This window comes from Hyperolius riggenbachi, chromosome 2, assembly GCF_040937935.1.
Source record: "Hyperolius riggenbachi isolate aHypRig1 chromosome 2, aHypRig1.pri, whole genome shotgun sequence".
In the NCBI taxonomy this organism is placed as follows: domain Eukaryota; kingdom Metazoa; phylum Chordata; class Amphibia; order Anura; family Hyperoliidae; genus Hyperolius; species Hyperolius riggenbachi.
In genome coordinates this window covers 466,694,905-466,721,203 of record NC_090647.1, presented here as the reverse complement: position 1 = coordinate 466,721,203, position 26,299 = coordinate 466,694,905, and the positions used below count along the sequence as shown (strand labels likewise).

The 26,299-nt window shown below is 44.2% G+C and overlaps 1 protein-coding gene across 4 annotated transcripts in view; it reads right to left on the bottom strand.

Moving 5' to 3' along the window:
- Positions 1–26,299, bottom strand: part of LOC137547042 (Na(+)/citrate cotransporter-like) — a 147,464-nt gene that overhangs the window by 23,740 nt on the left and 97,425 nt on the right. For 3 of the 4 annotated variants that reach the window (XM_068270179.1, XM_068270178.1, XM_068270180.1), the window contains 5 exons: positions 22,264–22,447; positions 20,776–20,898; positions 11,868–12,080; positions 8,194–8,318; positions 1,961–2,079 (listed from right to left, as the gene is read on the bottom strand). In XM_068270179.1, the coding sequence (XP_068126280.1) occupies positions 1,961–2,079; positions 8,194–8,318; positions 11,868–12,080; positions 20,776–20,898; positions 22,264–22,447 (764 nt within the window). The remainder of the gene's footprint in view (positions 1–1,960; positions 2,080–8,193; positions 8,319–11,867; positions 12,081–20,775; positions 20,899–22,263; positions 22,448–26,299) is intronic. The other variant, XM_068270181.1, reaches the window with a different exon arrangement.

Genomic DNA, 26,299 nt, shown 5'->3' with positions numbered 1-26,299 from the left:
CTTATCAGAGTAGCATAGCGAACTTGTGTCTGCTAATTGGCATTGACAAGAGCTCCACTGGTCCTGCCCTGAGCTCCTGCGAGTTTGTAGCGCTCACTATGCTACTCTGATAAGGCGTGTTAACTTTGATAAGGCATGCTAACTTTGATAAGGCTTGCTATTTGTCTTAGTGAATCAAACCCAAAGAGAGCTTGGGTGGAGAAGCACTGCTGTGAGGGACAAGACCACGGATGGTGCGTCTTTATTGAGTTTTTTTTTTCTTGCAAGCCGCCTGTAAGTGGTTGTTTGGGTCTAGGCCAGAGATGTCCCATAAATTATTTTGAGCTGTGCCAGAAATGTGTGAGAACCTCAGCCCTTGAGGACTGGAGTTGGACATCCCTGGTCTAGGCTATCTTGGAGGAGTGTGTGAAGGTGTAGTACTTGCTGCCACTCAATCTCCTTCCTGTTGTTCCCTGTGGGAGAATATGGAGTGGTCACTTCAGCATGCTTACCCACTTCGACAACAGTGTTACTATTGGAACCACAAGTCAGCCCTCCTGAAAATGGTCCTGGGATGTCATTGGACAACAGTGGGAAGGGTAAGAGCTGGTCTGCCACTAACCCTCCCTGCTGTGCACTTCTGTACAGATGGGCGTGGCTGTGGGAAAGGAGTGATACCCAGAACGCCGAACTCCCAGCTAGCGTCGGGTGAAACCTGGTGGTCTACCTGGAGGTGATGGTCAAGTGACTCCCAAAGATGAAGACTCAAGTAAGTACGTATGAAAATATTTCAGGGGATGAAAGGTGGGGTGGGGTTGGAAAATATTATATATTACAAAAATATATTTTGGACATAATAATGGCTATAATGTTATCAGGAATATTCTTTCCATTTCAATTTACAGCCAAACATGAATTTGTAAAACTGACAAACTAAATTTTTAGTTCTTTGCAACCAATGTAACAGTACTCTTTTGTGTATCCCATCCAGAAATTTTGCTGCACAGATCAGTAATCCTTATTTACTGTATATACTTGTGTATAAGCCTACGTTTTCAGCACAAAAAATCTGCTAAAAAGTTACCCCCCTCGGCTTATATGTGAGTCAGTGGAGCAAAACGGATGGTGGAGCAGGTTTTTGGTACTGGCAGAGGAGTGTAAGGGTCTTGCACTAGTAAATCCGCTCTTGCCAGTTGGCTCCTTGCTGTGTCCGTGCCCCCCATCCCCTGCAACTTGTTATGCAGAATGAGCTGCTCAAGACTACCTGCGTCCCCTGTTTTGTGTAGCAGAGCGTGCAAGCAACGTGTCAGCGGTGCAATTATCGGGGATTCTTCCTATCCATCTTCCATATCTATGACCTGACCTAGTGGCGTCTTGAGATACAACTATCAACCTTGTGGCACATCTGGCTATGGGTAGGGGTGCTGACTTGTACTGGGGCATATCTGGCTACTGTGGAGTGGGCTATACTGGGGAGGGGGCTTATACATGAGTCCATCACTTTTTCCTGGTTTCTGAGGGAAAAGTGGGTACCTCGGCGTATATGCGGGTCGGCTTATATGCGAGTATATACGGTACTCTCTTCGCACATGTGTCCTAATCACTAAGGCAGCATAAATGTTTGCCACAAATCCTGCAACGTATAGAGCTGAAGTAAAGGTATTGTTTTTTCTTGACAAAAGTGGAAATTTCCCTTTAACTTATCTTTTTTTTTGTTCCTTAATGATCTTTATTGTTTGATTTATGTAAACATGTTATCCTATTATAAATTCTAAGTTACATTTTTTTTTTTTTTAGAAAAGAGCTGATTGGTCCGTAATGTTCTTGTTCAGTGGAGAGCTCTGCCAGGACACAGTTTGACTTGGCATGAAACTCTACACATTTTATCAAACATAATATTGAAAAATACAGAAAGTGCGCAATAACAATGTGCATACTTGGAACCAGCTTCATGTGTTCTCAGAAATATGAATATGCTTACGTCACTCCCTTTAGCCAATGCAAAGCCTCCCCCAAGAAGAAGCACAATACTCCATGGCATTTTCTTGTGAACCACCTTCCATGTCAGTAACGGCGCAGATGTAAATGACTCTTCCTGTTCTAAAATAAATATAAGAGGGAGAATTAAGAGATCAGTTATAACTGTGGAGACCAACCAGCTCAGCCCACCCGATAAAAGCTATACAGAATACAGCACAAGATGCAGCACTTACTGACACCCAAGCACTGTCAGGGCACATACTGACACCCAAGCACTGTCAGGGCACATACTGACTCACAAGCACTGTCAGGGCACATACTGACACCCAAGCACTGTCAGGGCACATACTGACACCCAAGCACTGTCAGGGCACATACTGACACCCAAGCACTGTCAGGGCACACAAGCACTGCCAGGGCACATACTGACTTCCAAGCACTGTCAGGGCACATAATGACACCCAAGCACTGTCAGGGAACATACTGACACCCAAGCACTGTCAGGGCACACAAGCACTGTCAGGGCACATACTGACTCCCAAGCACTGTCAGGGCACATAATGACACCCAAGCACTGTCAGGGAACATACTGACACACAAGCACTGTCAGGGCACATACTGACACCCAAGCACTGTCAGGGAACATACTGACACCCAACCACTGTCAGGGAACATGCTGACACCCAAGCACTGTCAGGGAACATACTGACACCTAAGCACTGTCAGGGAACATACTGACACCCAAGCACTGTCAGGGCACATACTGACAACCAAGCACTGTCAGGAGATATACTGACACCCTAGCACTGTCAGGGCACATACTGACACACAACCACTGTCAGGGCACAAACTGACACCCAAGCACTGTCAGGGAACATACTGACACCCAAGCACTATCAGGGAACATACTGACACCCAAGCACTGTCAGAGCACATACTGACACTCAAGCACTGTCAGGAGATATACTGACACCCAAGCACTGTCAGTGAACATACTGACACTCAAGTACTGTCAGGGCACATACTGACACACAACCACTGTCAGGGCACATACTGACACCCAAGCACTGTCAGGGAACATACGGACACCCAACCACTGTCAGGGAACATACTGACACCCAAGCACTGTCAGGGAACATACTGACACCCAAGCACTGTCAGGGCACATACTGACACCCAAGCACTGTCAGGGCACATACTGACACCCAAGCACTGTCAGGGCACATACTGACACCCAAGCACTGTCAGGGCACATACTGACACCCAAGCACTGTCAGGGAACATACTGACACCCAAGCACTGTCAGGGCACATACTGACACCAAAGCACTGTCAGGAGATATACTGACACCCAAGCACTGTCAGGGCACATACTGACACCCAAGCACTGTCAGGAGAAATACTGACACCCAAGCACTGTCAGGGCACATACTGACACCCAAGCACTGTCAGGGAACATACTGACACCCAAGCACTGTCAGGAAAAATAATGAAACCCAAGCACTGTCAGGGCACATACTGACACTCAAGCACTGCCAGGGGATATACTGACACCCAAGCACTTTCAGGGTAGAATCCCATCATGTGATTATGTGAAGCCAGCCTGTTTGAGGTATATTATGATAACACGCTTGTAGTGATTGCTCGATACAGAATAAAAAGGTTAAAACATTAACCACCTTAGCGGTATGGACGAGCTCAGCTCGTCCATTACCGCCAGAGGGTGCCGCTCAGGGCCGGCCTTAGGTTTCACAGCGCCCTGAGCGTAACCAGATTTTGGTGCCCCCCCCCCCCACATTCATCCTCTTTGCGTGTGAGTGCACCACACACATACACTAATGGGGGGGGATGGCGGGGGGATCTGCTGCCTAAATACACTAAAAGGGGATCTGCGACTGCAAGACTAGTAGCCTAAGCCTATATACACTAAAGGGGGGATCTGCCTACATATACAAGACCAGATCCCCCCCTTAGTGTATATGGGCTTAGGCTACTAGTCTTGCAGTCGCAGATCCCCTTATAGTGTATTTAAGCAGCAGATCCCCCTCCCCCCTTAGTGTAAGTGTCCAGCTACAGATCCCCCCCAGTATAGGTTAGCCAGATGAGTGCCCACAGTATAGGTAGCCAGTATACTTGTCCCAGCTATAGGTTAGATAGGTAGGTGCCCCCAGTACAGGTTAGATAGGTAGCTGCCCCCAGTGTATAGGTTAGATAGGTAGGTACCTGCAATATTGGTTAGATAGGTAGCTGCCCCAGTATAGATTAGATAGGTAACTGCCCCCAGTATAGATTAGATAGGTAGATGCCCCCAGTATAGATTAGATAGGTAGGTGCCCCCAGTATAGATTAGATAGGTAGCTGCCCCCAGTATAGATTAGTTAGGTAGCTACCCCCAGTATAGGATAGATAGGTAGCTGCCCCCAGTATAGATTAGATAGGTAGGTGCCCCCAGTATAGGTTAGATAGGTAGGTGCCCCCAGTATAGGTTAGATAGGTAGCTGCCCCCAGTATAGATTAGATAGGTAGGTGCCCCAAGTATAGGTTAGATAGGTAGCTACCCCCAGTATAGGTTAGATAGGTAGCTGCCCCCAGTATAGATTAGATAGGTAGGTGCCCCCAGTATCGGTTAGATAGGTAGCTGCCCCCAGTATAGGTTAGATCGGTAGCTGCCCCCAGTATAGGTTAGATAGGTAGCTGCCCCCAGTATAGGTTAGATAGGTAGGTGCCCCCAGTATTGGCTAGATAGGTAGGTGCCCCCAGTGTAGATTAGATAGGTAGCTGCCCCCCAGTATAGGTTAGATAGGTAGGTTCCCCCAGTATTGGCTAGACAGGTAGGTGCCTCCAGTATAGATTAGATAGGTAGCTACCCCCAGTATAGGTTAGATAGGTAGGTGCCCCCAGTATTGGCTAGATAGGTAGGTGCCCCCAGTGTAGATTAGATAGGTAGCTGCCCCCAGTATAGATTAGTTAGGTAGCTACCCCCAGTATAGGATAGATAGGTAGCTGCCCCCAGTATAGATTAGATAGGTAGGTGCCCCCAGTATAGGTTAGATAGGTAGGTGCCCCCAGTATAGGTTAGATAGGTAGCTGCCCCCAGTATAGATTAGATAGGTAGGTGCCCCAAGTATAGGTTAGATAGGTAGCTACCCCCAGTATAGGTTAGATAGGTAGCTGCCCCCAGTATAGATTAGATAGGTAGGTGCCCCCAGTATCGGTTAGATAGGTAGCTGCCCCCAGTATAGGTTAGATCGGTACCTGCCCCCAGTATAGGTTAGATAGGTAGCTGCCCCCAGTATAGGTTAGATAGGTAGGTGCCCCCAGTATTGGCTAAATAGGTAGGTGCCCCCAGTGTAGATTAGATAGGTAGCTGCCCCCCAGTATAGGTTAGATAGGTAGGTTCCCCCAGTATTGGCTAGACAGGTAGGTGCCTCCAGTATAGATTAGATAGGTAGCTACCCCCAGTATAGGTTAGATAGGTAGGTGCCCCCAGTATTGGCTAGATAGGTAGGTGCCCCCAGTGTAGATTAGATAGGTAGGTGCCCCCAGTATAGATTAGATAGGTAGCTGCCCCCCCAGTATAGATTAGGTAGGTAGGTAGGTAGGTAGGTAACACCCCCCCCAGGTAGGTAGGTAGGTAGGTAGCCCCCCCCCATAGAGGAGGGGGGAGCCGCGGGGAGGGCAGCCCGACCTCTCCCTCCCTTCCTCTCCGGGCACCCTCCGTGCTCCCCCCCTCCGATCCGATGCAGACTGCTAAGGGAACAACTCACCTTCCTGGTTCCGATCGCCGGCTCCTCTCACTTGCTGCTGGTCGCCTCTTCTACATAGCCGCTGATGCACAATAAACTTCATGTTAAGCAGGAAGTTTATTGTGCATCAGCGGCTATGTAGAAGAGGCGACCAGCAGCAAGTGAGAGGAGCCGGCGATCGGAACCAGGAAGGTGAGTTGTTCCCTTAGCAGTCTGCATCGGATCGGAGGGGGGGAGCACGGAGGGTGCCCGGAGAGGAAGGGAGGGAGAGGTCGGGCTGCCCTCCCCGCGGCTCCACCCTCCATCACGGCGGCGACACGGGCATGTTTGCCCCATCACCCCCAGCAGCGCACCAGGGGGCGGAGCGAGACGGACCCAGCCGGGGCCCTGCAGTTGCGGCCAGGTCAGGTGGCACGAGCGCCCCCTGGAAGCCGGCGCCCTGAGCGATCGCACCGGTCGCTCAGGTCAAAGGCCGGCCCTGGTGCTGCTCAGGCCCTGCTGGGCCGATTTTGATCAAATAAAGAGCAGCACACGCAGCCGGCACTTTGCCAGCCGCGTGTGCTGCCCGATCGCCGCCGCTCTGCGGCGATCCGCCGCGAGTAGCGGCGAAAGAGGGTCCCCCCAGCCACCTGAGCCCTGCGCAGCCAGAACAAATAGTTCCGGCCAGCGCTAAGGGCTGGATCAGAGGCGGCTGACGTCAGGACGTCGGCTGACGTCCATGACGTCACTCCGCTCGTCGCCATGGCGACAGGAGAAGCCAAACACGGAAGGCTGCTCATTGCGGCCTTCCGTGTTACTTTTGGCCGCCGGAGGCGATCGGAAGAACGCCTCCAGAGCGCCATCTAGTGGGCTTTCATGCAGCCAACTTTCAGTTTATTTAAAAAAAACCCTCATGCAGCTGCCCTGGCGATCTTAATAGAACGCCAGGGTGGTTAATGCAAACCTGCAATCTAAATTAAAAGTAAAAAGAAGCATACACACGTCATACTTACCTCCCGTGTAGTCTACCCCTCAATCTTTTTCTCTTTTCCCACATTGTCCACTGTGATTGATGGAATTCTCCATCCTCCATTTTAAAAATGGCCATTACCCCATAACAGTTTACTGTTAAACCGTAATATCGCCCACTTGAGCCATAGGGAAACATGGGCATTACCTTGCACATCAATTGTCCTTTCAGTTACAACTGACAGCAGCTGATATTTTTCAGTAATGAAACAATCAATCAGAACTGGAAGGAATCATTATTAGAAGAAAAAGGTGACCTTCTGAGAGAAACAGACCGTGAGGTAAGTATGTAATATTAATTTGCAAGTACATCATGAGTTTATGTTAAATATTTTTACTTGGATCAGGTTCACTTTAAGGGCTAGGATCCACTCGAAATTGAAATCAGTAATTTTACACTGCGATTTTTAGAGTGTTTTTTAAAGCAAGCTATTTTGCCTGCATTCCCTCAAACGTAATCACTTTGAAAATGCTGCATGCAGCACATTTGCGATTTGAGTGAAACCGCAAATGCTGTGATTTCGCTAGTGAAACCACCCTCATACAGTTCCCGTTTCAGCGCTTTGCCTGTCCCGGGTATGGGCAAGCACTACAAAAGTGCTCATTGTGTACCCCATTGTACATGTAAAAAGGGCCCCGGGTAAACATGGCACTGTAGATAGCCTCTACAATTACTGATATTGTACTAGTTAATCCCGATAGTAAAATCTTTAATTTTTACAGATATACAGATATTTTACTGTGGCATAACCCTCCCTCTCGATGCATAACACTAACCAATCCCCCCTGGCTCTGCCTAACCCTAAAACTTCCATGGTGGTGCCTAACTATCCCCCTCCCCCCCACACCAAACACTTAGAACCCCCCCTGCCGGCACCTAACCCTAAAGATCCCCCCTAAGTCCATCTGCCGATGTTTTTGCACCGTCTTTGCTGTGCTAATAGCTATGATTAGCTTCTTAAATTGTCCCTAGACTATGATAGGGATAAAAGACTTAATGACTCTAGTATGTGGAAATTAAATTGTGAGCTTCCATGAGGGATATTAAGCTACATGAATTATTCAATGTACTCTGTAAAGCACTGCCAACAATTTCCATGCTATCTAAATGCACAGTACCAGTAATAATAATGCAGAGTGACTAATGACAGGGCTGAAAAGCGTTCCTTGTAACAATAGCTGGCAGTGGATATATCTGTACACTACGGCAAGGTTTTTTGTTAAGCAAAGTTTTATCCTTTCCTTTGAGCAGTGCTGTGGTTTGTATCAATATTTTGCAGGCACATTGGTCAGGCAGTTATAAATCAGTTTGGAACGTGATGGCTGCACACTACTGACCACTTTCTGATGTGTATGGCAGCTGTACAATGCGAGTAGCACAACTCCAGTATGTGATTAGAAATGTGGATATTAAGCGATCAGCACAAAGGAAAACTGCAGACTTCTTTACAACCCTTGGCTGTATTATTGGTGAAGCTTACCATTTTCAAGATCCTCAACATCAAAGCTGTTGCTTTGCTTGCAACAGGTAAACCTCGGTCTTTCCGCTGGTAGAACAAAGAGGAGGATAGCGACAAATATGGCTACTGTGGCATCGGTAACATATCTGCAGATTAAAAACAGGTTATTGGATATCTATTAGCTGAAAAACAATTTGTGTACTGTTATATTTATAATGATAACTACAAAGTGAGGCAAGTATTTCATAGCAAAAGGAGAGAGGAAAGAAGAGAGTGCTTCTATGGTGCAATACTTTTAATTCAGTTTGCAAATTGCAAAAGAACTTCACATACATGATCGCAAAAATTTGAAAGCGTAAGCTGACTTGCCAAAGACGCACTGGTATGTCAAAACGCGTTGTCATTATCGCCCGCTACACGGGGCTTGCCTGGACTCCAGACCTCTGACCTACCGTTGATGATGTCCCCTTTCATTTCTTTTGCAATTTGCAAACTGAAGTAAAGGTATTGCACCATAGAAGCACTCTCTTCTCTCTCCATTTTCTGATACAGACACCTGTCAGATCCCACCACTGAGAGAGCTGCTCATGATGCTACCTTTCCTCCTTTCATTGTCTGACACTGGCATTGGAGAACTGATTCACTTTGGACATAATATTCTTTAGTACACAAGAAGAGTGCTGGCACTGCAACTTCATAGGCGGTGAAGAGGAGGGGAGGGGGGGGGGGGTAGTAGATGGCCACCAAGTACCTCAACTGGAGCAAAACAATGTGCTCTGACTGTAAAACAGAGGATCTAATGGCATGTAAGAGAGGAGAAGAAGGCTGGAACTGCTGAATGCTGGTTTATTCATACAAGCATACAGACATGTTCAAATGACATATGATTTGCACCATTAAAGTGGTCTGGAAGTCAGCTTTTCTACTTTGCCCAAATAGATTCGTTACAGCTTTAAAGCTACTATCCCAGAAAAAAAAATTGTAGCAGAACATAATTGAAACAGTTAAATACAGCACATTTTCCTGCCATGGAATAGCTATTCAGCATGAGATCCGCACCCAGATTGGAGATAACAGTATCTTTGTTTACATTCCAATGTTGTTACTGAAAACACTTTCTGAGAAGCTCTCTGTGTTTCAAGCATACACACAGTCTAGAACAGCTCACTAGAAGATTTTAATATATAATAAAAAGAAGATGGAATAAAATGCACTGGCAGCTTTCAAGGCAAGATAAACTACACTTTGGAAACTTGTAATTTGCTAAAGCAGTGAAACTTAATGGTCTGTAGAGCGCGCTATGCATGCTTTACATAGCAGTGCTCACTGCCATGTAAGGAGCGTGCTTTCCTTAGTTACGCGCATTGCTTCTTTAGCAACGCTCTTAACATTAACTGCGGGTGGTCCAGCTCCTGTGCATTATCACTACCGTGATAATATGTTAATTTTCATTGTTATCTAAATTAATACAGTAGAGGCCACGAGTGAAGTATCGTGGCAGCGATAATTCACAGCAGCAGGACCACCCGCCGTTAATGTTATGTGCGTTGCTAGCGAAGCAATGTGCGTAACTAAAGGAAGGCACTCTCCTTACATGGCAGCGAGTGTCTCTCACTGTGGGGTGATAATTTGTGCTGTGCTCTGCCTCAGAGAGGGATCAGGAGGGTCTTTAGGTTGCTGTCTCTAACTTTTAATACAAGAACTAAATCAATAGGTCATGCCATAATGAAGACCAATAGGAAGCTTAGTGTTCTTGGAAAAAGTCTATTCATTGTCTCATGTTTGTTAGATCTGTCTCCTCTCCCTGCTTCCTCCTCTCTTGGCTTTTAGTAGAACAACGTCTTATATTTCATTCATGGCAATGTTAAACAGGTAGCAGTGCCACTGCCTTACCTTAGCAAAAACCATGAGTAATGGAGTTAGTGGGTCCGGCAGCAATTTTGGAAAAACATTACTGCAGAATCATTATTTTTGCCATGGCTCCATAAAATGGAAAAGGGCCACATGTAAGAAAAAGGAAGAGAATGACCGGGGAGAAAAGAGACTTTTCCTGGGGAGACACCACCTTTTAAGCCTCACAGGTGCTTTCTTTTGGGGATTCCTTTAAATGTTATAATTATTACCATATTGCTAGGAAGTCACTGTACAAATACTGTCTAACCCAACTTCCTCCTAGGCAGAAAGTTTAGCTTTGCTCCAGAAACCGAAACCTCAGCACATGACCCCTGGTCCTGACGAAGCGCCACGTGCTGACGGTGAAAATCAGCTGTTGACCCCACACTGCCTATACCTCTCTCCATCAATTGCGGTACTGGTGCCTGTATACGTTTTTACAATGTTGGCATAAAGTATGATTTTTGCCTTCTGAATCTGATGGTTAATTAAAGAAATGTAACTATACAATAGGGATAATTTTAAGGAGTAAAAGTGGGCATACACAATTCAACCAAGAGTGATGATTCTTTCCAATTTTTTCAACAAAATTGATCAGTTGTATAGGAAAGTAAAACATTTTTTTTAAATCAAGAAAAACAATTGATTTTTATGACTTTTTCAATGACTATCTGAAGTGAAGAGATAAACAATCATATCTATCCTCCTACTCCTAAAAATGACTTAGCTATCACACATTTTATGTTATGGTAAATTCATTGTTTTGTCTCAGCTTAATGAAACAGCCTCTGTGTCTCAGAGTGCTCAAATATATGAACTACTGACCTTTTTTATCTATCCTCTCCTGGCAGAGAACTGAGCTTCCTAAAGCAAAGTATTTTATGGCTGTAATTCCTTATCAGTAGTCCAACTGGTCCTGACTGTAAAAAAAACTGTCAGTTGCATAGTAGAATATTAACTCTTTCGGGCAGAGAAAGAAGAAAGGCATCACAGCATATTTATCTGTGTGCTTGGCATTGTACATAAACATGTACATTCAGTGGCTAGAATCGCTAACCCTGCTACTGCCTACTGAGTGCGCCCTAGTGGCTGCAGCTCAAGCGCTTTGCGTCTGTCAGAGAAAAGCACAATATAAATGTTATTTGTCTTGTCTATCACATCAAGTCATATGTCACTTATTGTTCCCTTTAAAGATCAATTGTCAGCCACAAAATCAAATTCCATTTAAACACTGCACTGTGTTTATAATGCTGCCAGGAATCTCACCCTGCAGTGCAAGTACTCCAATCTATTCAGAAATCTTTCTGCTGTAATAAACCTTATCTGTCTGCCTGGCTCTATTCTCTGCCATAGACGTTGGAGAAAGCTTGTCATCTCCCCTCCCACATTCCTGCTTCTCACTTATTGGTCTGAGCACACTTCAGTGTTACAGACTGAGGCTGCAACATGATCCTGTGCTCACACCTGTTTACAAGCAAGCCTGAGATGACTCAGCAAAATGGAGGAGAAAAGAAAAAAACTTAAGGGGGAAATGACATCAGGATTTAGCTTCACACTATGGGAAAAAGACTTCTCTTCATTTACTATATAAAATTCACTGAAATCAAAATGTGGACAGTACAATACATCTGTTTTGTATTTATCTACTTATACATGTGTTTTTTTTCTGACGTAGTATGGCTGTTCCTCCTGCTTTAAGAAAGCCCTTCAAGTTTTTTTTTTGGGGGGGGGGGGAAATACACCAAAAAGAATGAATCAAAGAAATATAAAATTAGAAAACGCAATTGAAAATAGATCCTTACTCTTTATCTTTATTGAAGTAGATAGTAGCCCAACCTCTAACAAAGCCAGGATCTCTTGTAAACCAAAGGATGACAAGGAGGCTAAAGAGCAGAAGCACATTGAACTCTGCAAAGGATATTGGTCCAAGCTTGCGGTACTCGTCTCGGATCACGTTATACGCTGACCTCTCCTTCTCTGTACCTTTAGTGCCACAGCCCCATGTCTTCTTAAAGCTTAATATGAGGAAAAGGTGAGGAGGTTACTCTTAAATGAAGCCATAAAAGTTGTTTGCAGAAGAACACCTTAACTCCACTTATTGTCACAGTGCTGCATTTCCTACTGAATGATTAGTCCAGCAGATATCTCTACCTGTAAGGAGGAGAAGAACAGACATAGCAAAGAAGACTGAATAATAGGAGAGAGAACAGCTCAGGAGAAGTGGCACAACAGAAAAAAATGATTATTTTCATAGTATATGAGGAAAGGTAAAGCTACAGAGGAAAGGCCGAGAAAAAGCAGGAGGAAGAGAATGAGGCCTTACAACTAACAATGCAAAAAGACAACATTCTATTCATTTACCTCCTGTGAATAACATTTCAATGCCTATTTATGTATCACTGAATACTTTATTAGGAACACCTGAACACTTGCTTATGCATGCAGTTATCTAATAAGTAGAGATGGCCCGAATGGTTCGCCGGCGAACGGTTCCCGGAGAACTTCGGTGCTTCGCGTTCGCAGTGAACCAGGAACTTTTTTTCAAAAAAGTTTGGTTTGCATTTTTCCCATAGACTTTAATGCCCGCCGACTTTAGCGGTTAATAGCAAAGTCCCCTTACATAGTAAAAACACCAAATTTGCAGGGTATGTAGGAGGAGGGCAGTGACTACAAGAGGAAAAACATTTTTTCAAAAAGACCTTATAGTTTTTGAGAAAATCGATTTTAAAGTTTCAATGGAAAATCTCCTTCTGACCGTGGGAAAATATACCCCCCCCCCCCCCCCCCCCCCGACTTTAACGGTTAATAGCAAAGCCCCTTTGAAAGCTAGAAACACCAAAATTGCTGGGAATGTTATATATATATATATATATATATATATATGTGTATATATATATATATTTATTATTATTTTTATGTGCCGAGTGTGGGAAATCTGAAAAAAATGACGTGGGGTCCCCCCTCCCGAGCCTCTGTAACCCCTTGTCCCCCATGCAGGCTGGGATAGCCAGAATGCGGAGCCCTGGCCGACTGGGGCTTTGCACCCTGAGCTATACCAGCCCGCATGGTCCATGGTACGGGGGGGCTTCGGGGCGGAGGGGCAGCCAAGCCTTCCCCTCGCCCCCCCTGGAACCCTTGTCCAATCCATGGACAAGGGGCTCTTCCCCACCTCCAGTGCCTCAGGAGGAGGTGGGGGTGACGACTCCCTGCGGGGGTTCATGGTGTCATCTGGGAGTCCCCTTTAAGAAGGGGACCCCAGATGCCCAACCCCCTCCCAGGAGAAATGAGTATAGGGGTACAAAGTACCCCTTACCCATTCCCACAAAGGGTTAAATGAAATAAAAACACAACCACGAAAAAAGTCCTTTAATTTTCTTAATTACCCAGAAATACTTACCTGTAAAAAATTTTTCCCATGCCAATATCCTCGGTAAACGATCCAATGAATAATGTATCCTCTTATGTTGCGATCTTCAATTAAGATAATTGAAGATCTCCGATGCCCCCCACATAGCAGAGAATGCGTCCTTTGGGATGCATAGCTGCCGGCTCCCGCTGTCTCTTCCCACCTGCCTTCACCTGTCACCCTCACCTAGGCTGGCACCCAGTGCACCCATGGGGAGAGACAGCAGCGGAGCCGGCAGGTGGGGAAAGACAGCAGCGGAGCCGGAAGCTTTATGTCCTCTCAGGACACATTCTCTGCTATACTAACAGTTCATGAATGAGCCGGATCTTTTTAAGGAATTGTTCTTTTTTTAATGAATCGACTTTTTTTTTGAAACTTTTAAATCAATTTTCTCAAAAAGTATAAGGTCCTTTTGAAAAAAAAAAGTTCCTCTTGTTCCCACTGTTCTTCTTAACATTCCCAGCAATTTTGGTGTTTCTAGCTTTTAAAGGGGCTTTGCTATTAGCCGCTAAAGTCGGCGGGCGTTTAATTTTCCCACGGTCAGAAGGAGAAATTTAAAATCGATTTTCTCAAAAACTATACTTTTTTTTTAGATTTTTTTTTCCCTCTTGTAGTCACTGAAAGGCTTTAGGTGTAAGACCCCTTGAAACATCTTTTCCATCACTTTTCTGGCCAGCATAAATGATTCTAGTTTTCAAAGTTCGCCTCCCCATTGAAGTCTATTGCGATTCGCAAAAGTTCCTGCGAACCGAACTTTCACGGTAGGTTCATGAACCTGGTTCACGAACCGAAAATCAGAGATTTGGGCCATCTCTACTAATAAGGCAAGCATATGGCTCTGCAATGCATAAAATCATGCAGATATAGGTCAGCAGCTCCAGTTAAAGGGACACTTAAGCCAGAAATAAAAAGTCAGTTTTTCTTTCCTGGGGCTTCCACCAGCCCCCTGCAGCCATCCCGTGCCCTCACAGTAAGTCACGGAGCCTCCGGTCCCCCACCGCCAGCTAGTTTTGTTTTCGCTGACAGGCCCTGACAGGGAGTTGGCGGGCTTTCTGCACCTGTGCAGGCCTGGCCACGCGTATCCTTCTTCATGTTTCTGTCCTCAATAGCGTCCTGCACAGGTGCAGGACGCTATAGAGGACGGGAACGCGGTCCTGTCAGCGAAAACGAAACTAGCTGGCGGTGGGGGACCGGAGGCTCCGTGAGTGACTGCAAGGGCATGGGACGGCTGGAGGCAGGGCCGAGCCGACACAGAATCAGACGAGGCGTCAGCCTCTGAGTGCAGGTCAGGATGAGCGCTACATGCCCACCCTACTGTCTGTCCCTGTGCCATTTTTACCGGCGTGCTGCACTGCGCTATACCTTTAAGTAGCGCGAGTTGTCAAGGTGACCATGCCAGCCCCGCTCTTTGCAGCTGGGCATCTGTGTCGCTCTTGCTGAGAGAGCCCGATCCAATTTGGCCTGCAGTCAGTGCCTCCTTTCATGAGCACCCATTGGGTCAGATGCTGACCACAAACTCCACCCCCTGACTAGCAGCTTTCCGATTGGTGCAGAAGATAGGCGCCTGCCCTGCACTGGTTTGAAAGCTGCAGCCACGCTTCTCCCTGGAGTCGAGTCAGAGCTGAGCAGCTGATCCCTGCACCAGTATTGTGAGCCTGTCTGTGATTGTGTACAATCTGTAGATTTTCTGCCCTCTCCTGCTGCTTTCCGTTCTGCACAGCCTCAGCCTGGAGTCTTGTAACTTGCAGTACATGTCAAATCACAAGCACAGAAGTTTCCTGTAGCTCAGCCTGAAAACTCTCCATCTTATCAAGATAACTTCAATGAGCTATTGAGCATCAGGCAGATACCGCGGTGTCCCCCGACCCTGCTCAGCGGCTGGCACTTCAAAAAGGAATGTTTATTGAGAGGGAAGTTGTGTGTCTGTTCAGCCATGTAGAGTAGCTGAGGTAACCCCGGCATCCCTATAGATGTATATGCTCCTACCTGATATACTGCACAGGCTGCTTGCTCTGCACTTTACTAACACTGGTGAGATACTGTCCTCAATTCACAGAGCTTTATCAAACACTTTATCAAACGTTTGATAATTTTCCTCATGGGTTAAATCTAATTTTGAATTCACTAAGGTGTTATACATTTATTGATCATTTAATCGATAAAACATTTGATAAATCTATAAAACCTTAGTGAATTCAAAATTAGATTTTACCCATGAAGAAAATTATCAAACGTTTGATAAAGTGTTTGATAAAGCTCTGTGAATTGAGGCCACTGCATATGCTGTTTTATTCACTATTTTGTCAAAGTATGCCGAATACCTTAAAGAGAACCCGAGGTGGCCTTGTATTACGTAAGTGGGGCACAGAGGCTGGTTGGGCACACTAACACCAGCCTCTGTTGCCCCATCGTGTGTGCCAAAGACCCCCCTGCTCGCCGCTAAACTCCCCGCAGTGCTGGCGACACGCAGCGCGTCGCCAGCACAATGTTTACTCTATCGCTGTCTGTCAGTGCCGCTCCCACGCCTCCTCCGCATCGCCGCTACCCGCCCTCGTCCCTTCCCTCCAATCAGCGGGAGGGAAGGGACGAGGGCGGGTAGCGGCGATGCGGAGGAGGCGGCGGAGCGGCGCTGACAGACAGCGCTAGAGTAAACATTGTGCTGGCGACATGCTGCGTGTCGCCAGCTCTGCGGGGGTATAGCGGCGAGCAGGGGGGTCTTTGACACACACGATGGGGCAACAGAGGCTGGTGTTAGTGTGCTCAACCAGCCTCTGTGCCCCACTTACGTAATACAAGGCCACCTCGGGTTCTCTTTAAGCAAACCTTCCCCTAAGTGAAGTTTGCTAATTATGTGAGGTTTTGGGGGCAGTGTGTATTTATTTACCTAAGGGGGCTACTTAGTAGCCCCCAACCCCTTTTCCATCTTCTGTGTCCCAATGTTGCAGGTTGAAATTCCCACAGTGACATTCTGTGTCCCTGGCAGCAGCAATGCATGCTGGGAGGTGTAGTTCAATGATGTGGGTACAGCTCCCTGCTTATATTGCATCTCCCTGGCATTCATTATAGCTGCCAGGAACATAGGACATCACTGTGGTTCTTTGGCAAGGGGAGGGATAATATGGAGGCCTCCATATAGATGGGGGGGGGGGGGGTGGGGGATGGTGCTACTGAGTGTCTGCTGCACCCTCAAAGCCCACACAATTAACAAACCTCCCTTAACAGGGGGTTAGTTTGCAAAGTTTCTAAAAATTGGTGCATAGCTCCACAGGAGGCACTAGACACCAGGGAACTGTATGGGGAGCATGCATGCCACTTGTTAAATTAGAGCGTGGTTAAAGGCATGGTAGGGGCAGTTGTTAATGTCCCTTTTCTATGGCTCTATAACTTGGGAGGTATGTGCAAGGCTGACACAGGCAACAACCTGTGACCTGGCTGAGGGGGGGGGGGGGGGGGGGGGGCGCAACTGGGCAGTTCAGCCTCTGTTGGTGTTGGACCTTGTCCCGGCCCTGCTGGAGGGGGCTGGTAGAAGACCCAGGAAAGTAGAACTGATTTTTTATTCCTGGCTTAAGTGTCCCTTTAAATAGGCTACACAGCCTGAAATTACGGTTTCTTTTTATGCTACAATCTTCTTGTCGCATTAAAGTTATATTCACTTTTCAGCACCATTCCTCCCCAAAACCTCTCTAAGCTGCCTGGCCACTGGGTCTTTCCAGTAGCCCTGCCCCCTCCCCCCCTTCCCCGTTGGAAAAATGCCATTGTTTTCTATGCTCAAGATTTAAAAAAATAGTTTTTTTCTAGCAAGGGGTCGGGGCTACATGGCGGGAGGTTTTGGGGAGAAATGGAGATGGCAAGAAAATATAACTTTAATGTGACAAGAAGATCGCAGCATAAAATGAAACTGTAATTTTAGGTTATATGGCCTCTTTAATGTTCACATCAAATACCAGAATGAAGAAAAATATGAATTCAGTGATTTTGACCATGGCATGATTGTTTCACCCAAGTGAGCTGCTTTTGAGTATTTTTGCAACTGCTGATATCCTGGGATACTCAAAGACAGCAGTCTCTCTAGTTTACTCAGAATGGTGAAAAAAACAAAAGACAGTCGAAACAGAATGGCCAGACTGGTTGTAACTCCAGACTGGCAATCTTTACAACTGTGGTGAGCAGAAAATATCTCACGGTGCACAATTATCTATGTTGGGCTCCACACAATAAAAAGCTGAGGCTGCAGTTAGCTCAAACTCATTAAACTGTACTGGTTATGACTAAAAGAACATAGCCTGGTCTTCTAAATCTTGATTTCTGCTGAAGTAAATGAATGGTACCATAATCAGGGCTGGCTTTAGCTAGTCACACTAGGCCAGGGCCAGATTTTCCATAAGGCACTATAGGCACGTGCCTACAGGCGCATTATGTGGGAGAGGTTGCCCCTCCTTCTCAGATCACTGACCTATGGAGCGTACAGTCTGATCCCTGCCTGAAATCACTGACCTCTGGCACTTACACCCTAAGCCTTGTCTCATGTCACTAAGGATGATATGAGACAATGATTAGAGTGTAAGGTTCTAAGGATAGTTAGTGACGTAAGGCAGGAATTACAGAGTTCAGAATATTTTTACTTGGTGGTGTGGCCTGTGTTCAAGTGAGGGGTTTGGAGCACAAGAATACCTGTGCCTACAGGCCTCTGAGTTGAAAATCCGGCCCTGCACTAGGCTCAGGTCTAGAGGCGCCAGTGTGCTAAAAGAACCCTGACATGAGTTTGTGAGTTTTTCCTGAAGCCACACTGAGCACCTAATATATAAAGAGTCGGATGGGTAGGGTGGATGGATTGCTCACCCACATCTGTGTTAGAATTTGTTTGGTTCAGCATAGGGCACAGTTTAGGGCACCAGAACTTGTGTGCCTATAGGTTGTCAAGATGTAAATCCAGCCCTGACTGTAAGCAATTGGCAACTACAGCATAAATGTATGGAGCCAATTTGCCTGATGCCAGAGGTCCAGGCTGGCATTGATTTTGTATATGGGACAATTGGAGTTTTAAGCATGAACGTGCTGTTGATATTTTCATCAATAAGACTCTCCAGTGAATGTTTCCAATGCTAACATCTTGTGAAATCCATGTCGCTAAGAAATACATCTGTTATAAGAGTAAATGGATGCCCTACCCTTTTAGTACAATGTTCATAAGAAGTGCTCATTGAGCATATAAACATAACTTTCACTATGAGTCATAACACTTGGCCAACACAATGGCCCACATGAAATTAACTTTTTCTCCTCTATTGTTATAATTTAAGTAGGCCTCAGTTATTTGGACTGAGGTAGTCAAAAAGGCTTGATGAGCAGACCTGTCCTTTAAGGGGATTTTCTCTGTAGAGAGAAAATCTGCAGTTCTGTCAGCAGAACTAGAACATACCAAGAAGCTGTTCTGAACAAGGCCGCAGGTCTCCCTGACCTGGACATGGAACAATAAACATCAGCCATGTTTTGTAAATATCCACATTCCTGTATGTATGTCAAATGCCTCATTGATTATTAATCGAGTAGGCGGGTATGATGACACCACGAGTGGGTCCACCAATAGACTGATATAGGGGGTGGCGAAGATGATGTCATATTTAACTCTTTCCTAGTCGGTATTAAATCTGGAGCGAGCAATGGAGAACTCACTTCTGCTTCTTCCTTCTGCACTAGCTCGCAAGGCCGACTTGGACCTCTAAGCATGTTATTCCTTTCTGTAATCTGATATAATGTATGCTGTACATAGGTAGTCTAGCTGTAACATAGAGTAGACACAAGAAGACCTGGGTATCTTCAGTAGGAAGATACTCAAGCAGCTGTAACGCAACATGGAAGTCTGCTTTGCCAGGAGATGAATGTATCTATCTGTATTCCTGTTTCCTGAATAAAAAACGTAACCATTGAAGAAGCCTGAGAAAGTCTATATCTACTGTTTGCTGTGTGGAGAGTCAAGTGATCTCACAGTCTGTGAGACGATGGTGTCGAAGCAAGGTGATAAGAACAGTTTATAACAACTTTTTTCCTAGGTGATATTTTCACAATGTATCAATTAAATATACCTCCAGAGTAGTTGTGGAGAGTGCTCTACCAGTTTGTTACTAAATTAGGCACATGTGGTATCATTTTAACTGTGACGAGTTCTAGAATACATTTTTTGGTATGTTTTAAAGCTTGGACCCATGTCACATAAAAAATTGGTAGGGACAAACTCAATCCAACATAAAAAGTCATTTTTTTAAAAAATTATGATCATTATGGGAAAGTTGTAGGAAAACTACACGAGACATATGTGGTAACATTTTAACCATTATATGTAGTAGAATAGATGTTATAGTGTTTTTGAGCCGAGGCCTATGTCTTTTGTATTCTTTTTAGTGACAAAGTGAATCAAAAGCAATACCATTTTTGCATATTCTGTACCAAAATAAGAGACTTGTAAAATGAAAACTTTTTTATTTCTCTGCCTGAAAGAGTTAAATATCAGGTATGTAAGTGGTTGACTCAGTCCTGACTAAGACAGCAAGTGACCACAGTGTGACCCTCACTGATAAGAAATTCCAACTATAAAACACATTCCTAGCAGAAAATGGCTTCTGAGAGCAGGAACGAGATAAAAAGGATCAATAGTTCATAGATTTTAGCTCTGGCATACTTCAATGAATGGGTCATTGAGCAAAAACAATAAACAGTTAAAACTTAAAAGCAGATTTACACAAACAATAAAACTGTGGAATATCTTAAAAAGTCATTTTTAGGAGAAGGAAGATAGATACAATTGTTGATTTCATTAGTTTATTTTCATCTAGGGTGTCCTTTAAAAGTTACTATAAATGATTGACTATGACAAGTTCAAATAGTCCCTAGACCAACTAATGTACTTCCTGGAGTGTGCATGCCAAATGTTAAGAACCTAGAATTTCGATTACTACACTAGAAGTGGCATTAGGTTTTTTGTCTTTTTGACTTTGAGTGAACTCAAGACTCATATTCCAAAACAAATCTTTGAATGGGGCCTCCATGTTTAATGCCTCCCCCTTCATTCCCCAATCGACTAAGGCTGGACCCTGATTTTAATCGTTACTCTAAAATAGTATTACCTTAGCCTGCAAACTACAATATCTTTTATGCTGACATTAACCCATTAAATAAGATAACCCTGAACCTCCTGCTCACTCCAGAATCCGGTTACCCTATACATTGCCTTCTCACTCTTAGCTGCACTCACACAATATATATCACACTGACACTATACATCATCTCCATGCACAACCATTACTTACTTTAGTCCCATGAAGGAGAATTGGAGCCACAGCCAGGCCATCATCAGCATCACCATCATGTTAGGGAAGGCAAAGCCAAACCATGATGCAAAGTTAACTACATCACCATTGTTGGGGAAAATCCTGTAATGCAGAAATACAAGCAGATGTAAAATCCTGTAAGAGTGTCAGAACTCTATACACACTGCGCAGTGGGCTTTTATTTTAAACAAACTTGACTTTAAAATCCTTAAATCAGGCTTGTTTTTTTCACGCAGTGTTTAGTATGTATCATTATTCATATTTCCATTGTTCACATTTTATTACCTATCCTGCTGGGTTTGGTTAGTGTGTGAACTGTCCAAACTCCTCCTTATATCCCATCATCCCCCACAGGAGGCATTTAGGGAGGAGCTGGGAGGGACACTAGCCAGTCTTTTCCTGTAAACACAGAGCTGACCCAGCCCACTTCCTCCAAGTGCTCCACAAGGGTAGAAAAGCCAGGATGATGGAGGAAGTGGATGGTAGCTAGGACTGGGGGGAAGCAGAAGAGCTGTGGTATTTGCTCAGAGTTATATCTTATGGATTCTGATCTTACATACTACTTATACAACATCCAAATCAGCAGACCAATAAAATTCATTTTAATTTTACCTCATCTGATAGGGTGTACATAACCCCTTCTAAAGAGAATTCAGCTTTAATTCCTCCTCCCTGATTCCCACAGATAGATAGATTGACACAGCAGCTGGGGGGGGGGGGGGGAGGGGGGGGAATTATGCCACACAACAGAGATTTAAAGGGGAGTAGGGGCATCCTGCTGCCTGCTGTGTACTACTATAGTAACTGTATACAAGTAGTCCTCGGTTAACAAACGAGATAGGGACTGTAGGTTCATTCTTAACCTGAATGTGTTCTTAAGTCGGAACATTGTGCCATCTCTGTCCCCTGTACTTTCTCTGTGCCCCCCTGTGCCTCCAGTGTCCCCCTCTGTGTCACCTCTGCCCTTTGTATCTGTTTATACAAGTTTAAAAGCCATTTTTTGTTTGATTTTTTAAAAATCGATTTTCTCAACAACTACAAGTCCAATTTGAAACAATTTTTTTGACTTGTTCCCATGGAAACAGAGAATCCATGCCGTTCGTATCGGCGGGTCGTTCGTAAGTCGAGCGTTCGTAAGTCGGGGACTACCTGTATACTGGTTTGGCTGGCCACAGACAGCTTAAGGTAAAATTGGCATCTTGGCTTTATTAGGGTTGTCCAATATACAGTTCAGCATTTACCGTATGCAAGATGAACATATTGATAAATAATTTTGGAAAATATCCATACACTGTTAAAAAAAAACCTTCTAGAAATAAAGGAACTGCAGCCAGCAGATCTGGAGAGACAACAATGCTTGGCATACATAAAGTGAATAAAGAGGAGGAGCAAAACTTATAATTACATTCTAGTTCAGCTATAAGTCATTAGCTGTCACAGTGACTGAATATTATTATAAGTACTTACGAGCCTAGTTGTCCTTTTAGTACAAGGTTTGGCCCCGTTCCTGTTAAAGTGGCAGTACCTCCGATACTGGCTGCATAGCAGACGCACAGCATCATGCCTTTGTTAATCAGCTTCTTCTCCTTTTTATCTTTGCCGTCTGAGCAGATTTCCTGTGTATGTCCATTTAGCACTACTGGTGAGCGTACTGTGAAGACACGTAACAGATTACTGTCTGCTAATGTACAGCATGCTACCTTGTGCAGATATATTCTTTAGTGTTAAAGAGGAACTCCAGTGAAAATAATGTAATAAAAAAGTGCTTCATTTTTACAATAATTATGTATAAATGATTTAGTCAGTGTTTGCTCATTGTAAAATATTTTAAATCCGTGATTTTTATTCTGACATTTATCACATCGTGACATTTTTTACTGCTGGCAAGTGATGTAGCTGCTGCTTGCTGTTTTGGCAGTTGGAAACAGCTGTAAACAGCTATTTCCCACAATGCAACAGGGTTCACAGAAAGGAAACTGCCAAGAGTATGTACTCAGAATTTCTTTGTGGGAGGGGTTTCACCACAATATCAGCCATACAGAGCCCCCTGATGGTCTGTTTGTGAAAAGGAATAGATTTCTCATGTAAAAGGGGTATCAGCTACTGATTGGGATAAAGTTCAATTCTTGGTCGGAGTTTCTCTTTAAGGTACCCATTAATGTTTCAATTTTGACTTTACAATGTTACCACCACTTCTATGTAGTATGCGGCGAAGCAGGTCATTTCGCGCCCCGCATAAGAGTATTTCAGGGAGCCGGCATTTGCCAGACCCCAAATTACATCTCCCTCTGAGTTGCTACTAACATAGATTTAATAAAATTGTACAACCAAGACTGTATCATTGGTGGGTAACTTAAAGTAAAGTAAACTAATGAAATAAACAATTGTATCTATCCTCCTTCTCCTAAAAATGACTTTGTAAGATATTACACAGTTTTATTTTATACATTTATATTGAAATCTACTTTTTACATTTTTATTGTTTTTGCTCAATGACACATTCATTGAAGTATGCCAGAGCTAAAATCTATGAACTATTGACCCCGTTTATCTCTTTCCTGCTCTTAGAAGCCATTTTCTGCTAGGAAAGTGTTTTATGGTTGTAATTCCTTATCAGTGAGGGTCACACTGTAGTCTGACCCAGTACTGACTCAGACAGGAACTGACACTTTCATACCTGATGATTAACTCTTTCAGGCAGAGAAAGAAAAAAAGGAACACAACATAGTTATTTGTGTATGCATAGATGGTGAAGTCCGCTCAACCAACCACCCTGCAGGGTCAGAGCAGGAACGAGGCAACTTTACCTCATGCAGTGTCCAAGAAAGTGATGTTCTGCTCGATGATCAAGCTAAATAGAAAATCTTTATTATAGCAGTAACAATCATGTCACATGTCACCTCGGGTATCCTTTAACTACTTAAGCTTATCTGGACGAGTATTCTCATCCAGATAGGTGCAGCTAAAGGCAAACTGGATGAGTATTTTTATCCAGTTTTCATCCAGTTTGCAAGCAGGTAACCGCAGCCCCGTGCACCCCGCGGATTTCAATGTTGGCGGTCGGGGGAAGAGAAGCAAAGCTTCTCCGAGCCAATCGCAGTGACTGTGCTGAATGGACATGACCCCGATCAGGGGACATATCCATTCATAATAAAGAACGTGAATGAACAGAAGAAAAAGACTAAACAGTTCCTGGTAAAGCAGGAACTGTTTCTAGCACCATCTAGTGGCGAAAAGTTAAATTACACACTACACATTTATTTAATTAAAAATATTAATATATTTTAAACATTTCCAAAGCCCCCTCCCCACACCCCAGTTACCAAGTAAATAGATTGAAAAAGAAAGTAAAAAAAAAATCCATAAATAGTTGCCTTAGGGACTTTTTTTTAATATGTATGTCATGGCGTTATATTACTGTTATTTTAGTTACTTACAATTGATGGAACACAAAAAAAAAAAAAAAAACAGAAAAAATATACCTTTTTTTTCACATAATATATTAATTCCATACATTGTGCTAGGGACATAAGTTAAATGTTGAGATAGCCTAGACTAATGGGCAGATACAATGGGTGGGTTTTATTTATAGTAGCATTACTTATTTTAAAACCATAGGGCATATAATTGGAGAAATAGTGTATTTTTTCTTTTTTTTTTGTGTGTGTGTGTGTGTGTATTTGCCTATAAAATGCATAGAAAATAAAGTAATTACTGAAAACGAGTATTGCTTCCAACAAGCTTAATTTGCGGCAAACAAACACGTTATAGATCATTTACATGTGATGAGTAGTGATAAAGTTATTGGTGAATGAATGGGAGGAGCGCTGACAAGGGAAAATCGCTTCCGTCCTAAAGGTGAAAACACCTGCGGGCTGAAGTGGTTAAAGCAGCATAGATAGTCATACTATCCCAGGAAAAAAAAACACATTTAAAAGTAGATAACAACTTATTTTACTTACATAACAGATGTATTCTACTGTCCACATTTTGATTTCAGTGAATTTTATAAAGTAATTAAAAATAACTCTGTTTCAGGCATTTGCCTTAATTCCCTCTGCCTGAAGCCAATATTGATGTAATTTCCTCCCTTACATATTTTCTCCTAGGAACTGCAATGTCATAGCTAGCTTGCTTTGTAAACACATGTGAACACAGCATAGATCAGATGTCAGCAGCTCATCAGCAGCTCACTGAACTGCCCCCAGCCAATCAGTGAGGAGCAGGAATGTGGGAGGGGTGATGACTAGCTTCCTTCTCGCCACGCTGACTGAGATGAGATTTATCACAGCGGAAACATTTCTGAATAGACTGCAGGGCTTGTAATGCAGGGTAAGGCTGCAGGCTGCATAATAAACACAGAGAAATGGGTAAATAGAATTTGATTTTGTGGCTCACAATCCCAGTAAACAGCATAAAATAAAGATCAACATCATATGTATCCTCTTCTCATAAACAGTTATAATGACTTGCCGGTGTTTTTTCTCTAACTCACCATCCCAGCCATGTATGCGCTGCCTTCAGGTGCATAGCCCCGCCCCCTTGCAAGGACATGTTGTGACGCTTGCGTGGCACTCTCTATACCGGATACAGAGAGTTCCATGGCACCTGTCTGCAAGGGGGTGGGTTATGTACTGGAAGCATTGGGGGCTTCATTATAGCTTTTTATGAGAGCAGGTTACATATGATGTTTATTTTAGGCTGTATAGTCTGTTTAAGTGGAGTGCGAGACTTTCAATCCCATTCAGACTATAGCTTACATAAGCATGTATCCAATGACCATGGCTATATACATACAGCTATGTAATTTACAACTCTAGGGTTGTACCCCAACAATATTATTTGCATGCAGTTTACATGCTCTTCTCATATGTACAGTAAAAAGAACCCTACCACAGCCCTAAAAACACACTGGAAGGTTAGAGGATACCAGAAATGACATCTAACATGACGAGATACATATGTGTCTATTTAGAACTAGGTTGTTTTTTTGGTTTAAGAATCCAGGCCTATAAATCACAGTTACTTGTATGTATTTGACATGAGCTAAAAGGGTAGATTAAAGATAAATTAAAAAAAAAACAACGTTGGCACTGAGTCAGAGGCATAACTACTGAAGAGGCAGTCCCTGAGGCTGGTGGGTTACCACAGTGCTCTTAGCTGTAGCTTAGCTGCAGCTATTGGCTAGGACGGATCGCAGGCCGATCAGTCAAAAAGGGCCACGTATCCAGAGGGGTACAGCCATGGCTCGTGCCATGGGCAAAATGCATGCCCCCATGCCACCGCTCTGCTGTCTGCCTCCCCTCCTGCCCCCCGCCGCCTGAGTACTCCTCTCCATAGTACCAGACCTTTGATCAGCGGTGACAGCAGAGACAGAGTGCATGCAAGCTACCCGCGCCTGCTGTACTTTAAATGAAGTGATGGCATTGGTCACTTACTGCATTTAAAGTATGCTGGGAACGATTAACGTGTGCACCCTCTCTGTCTCTGTCGCGCTGATCTG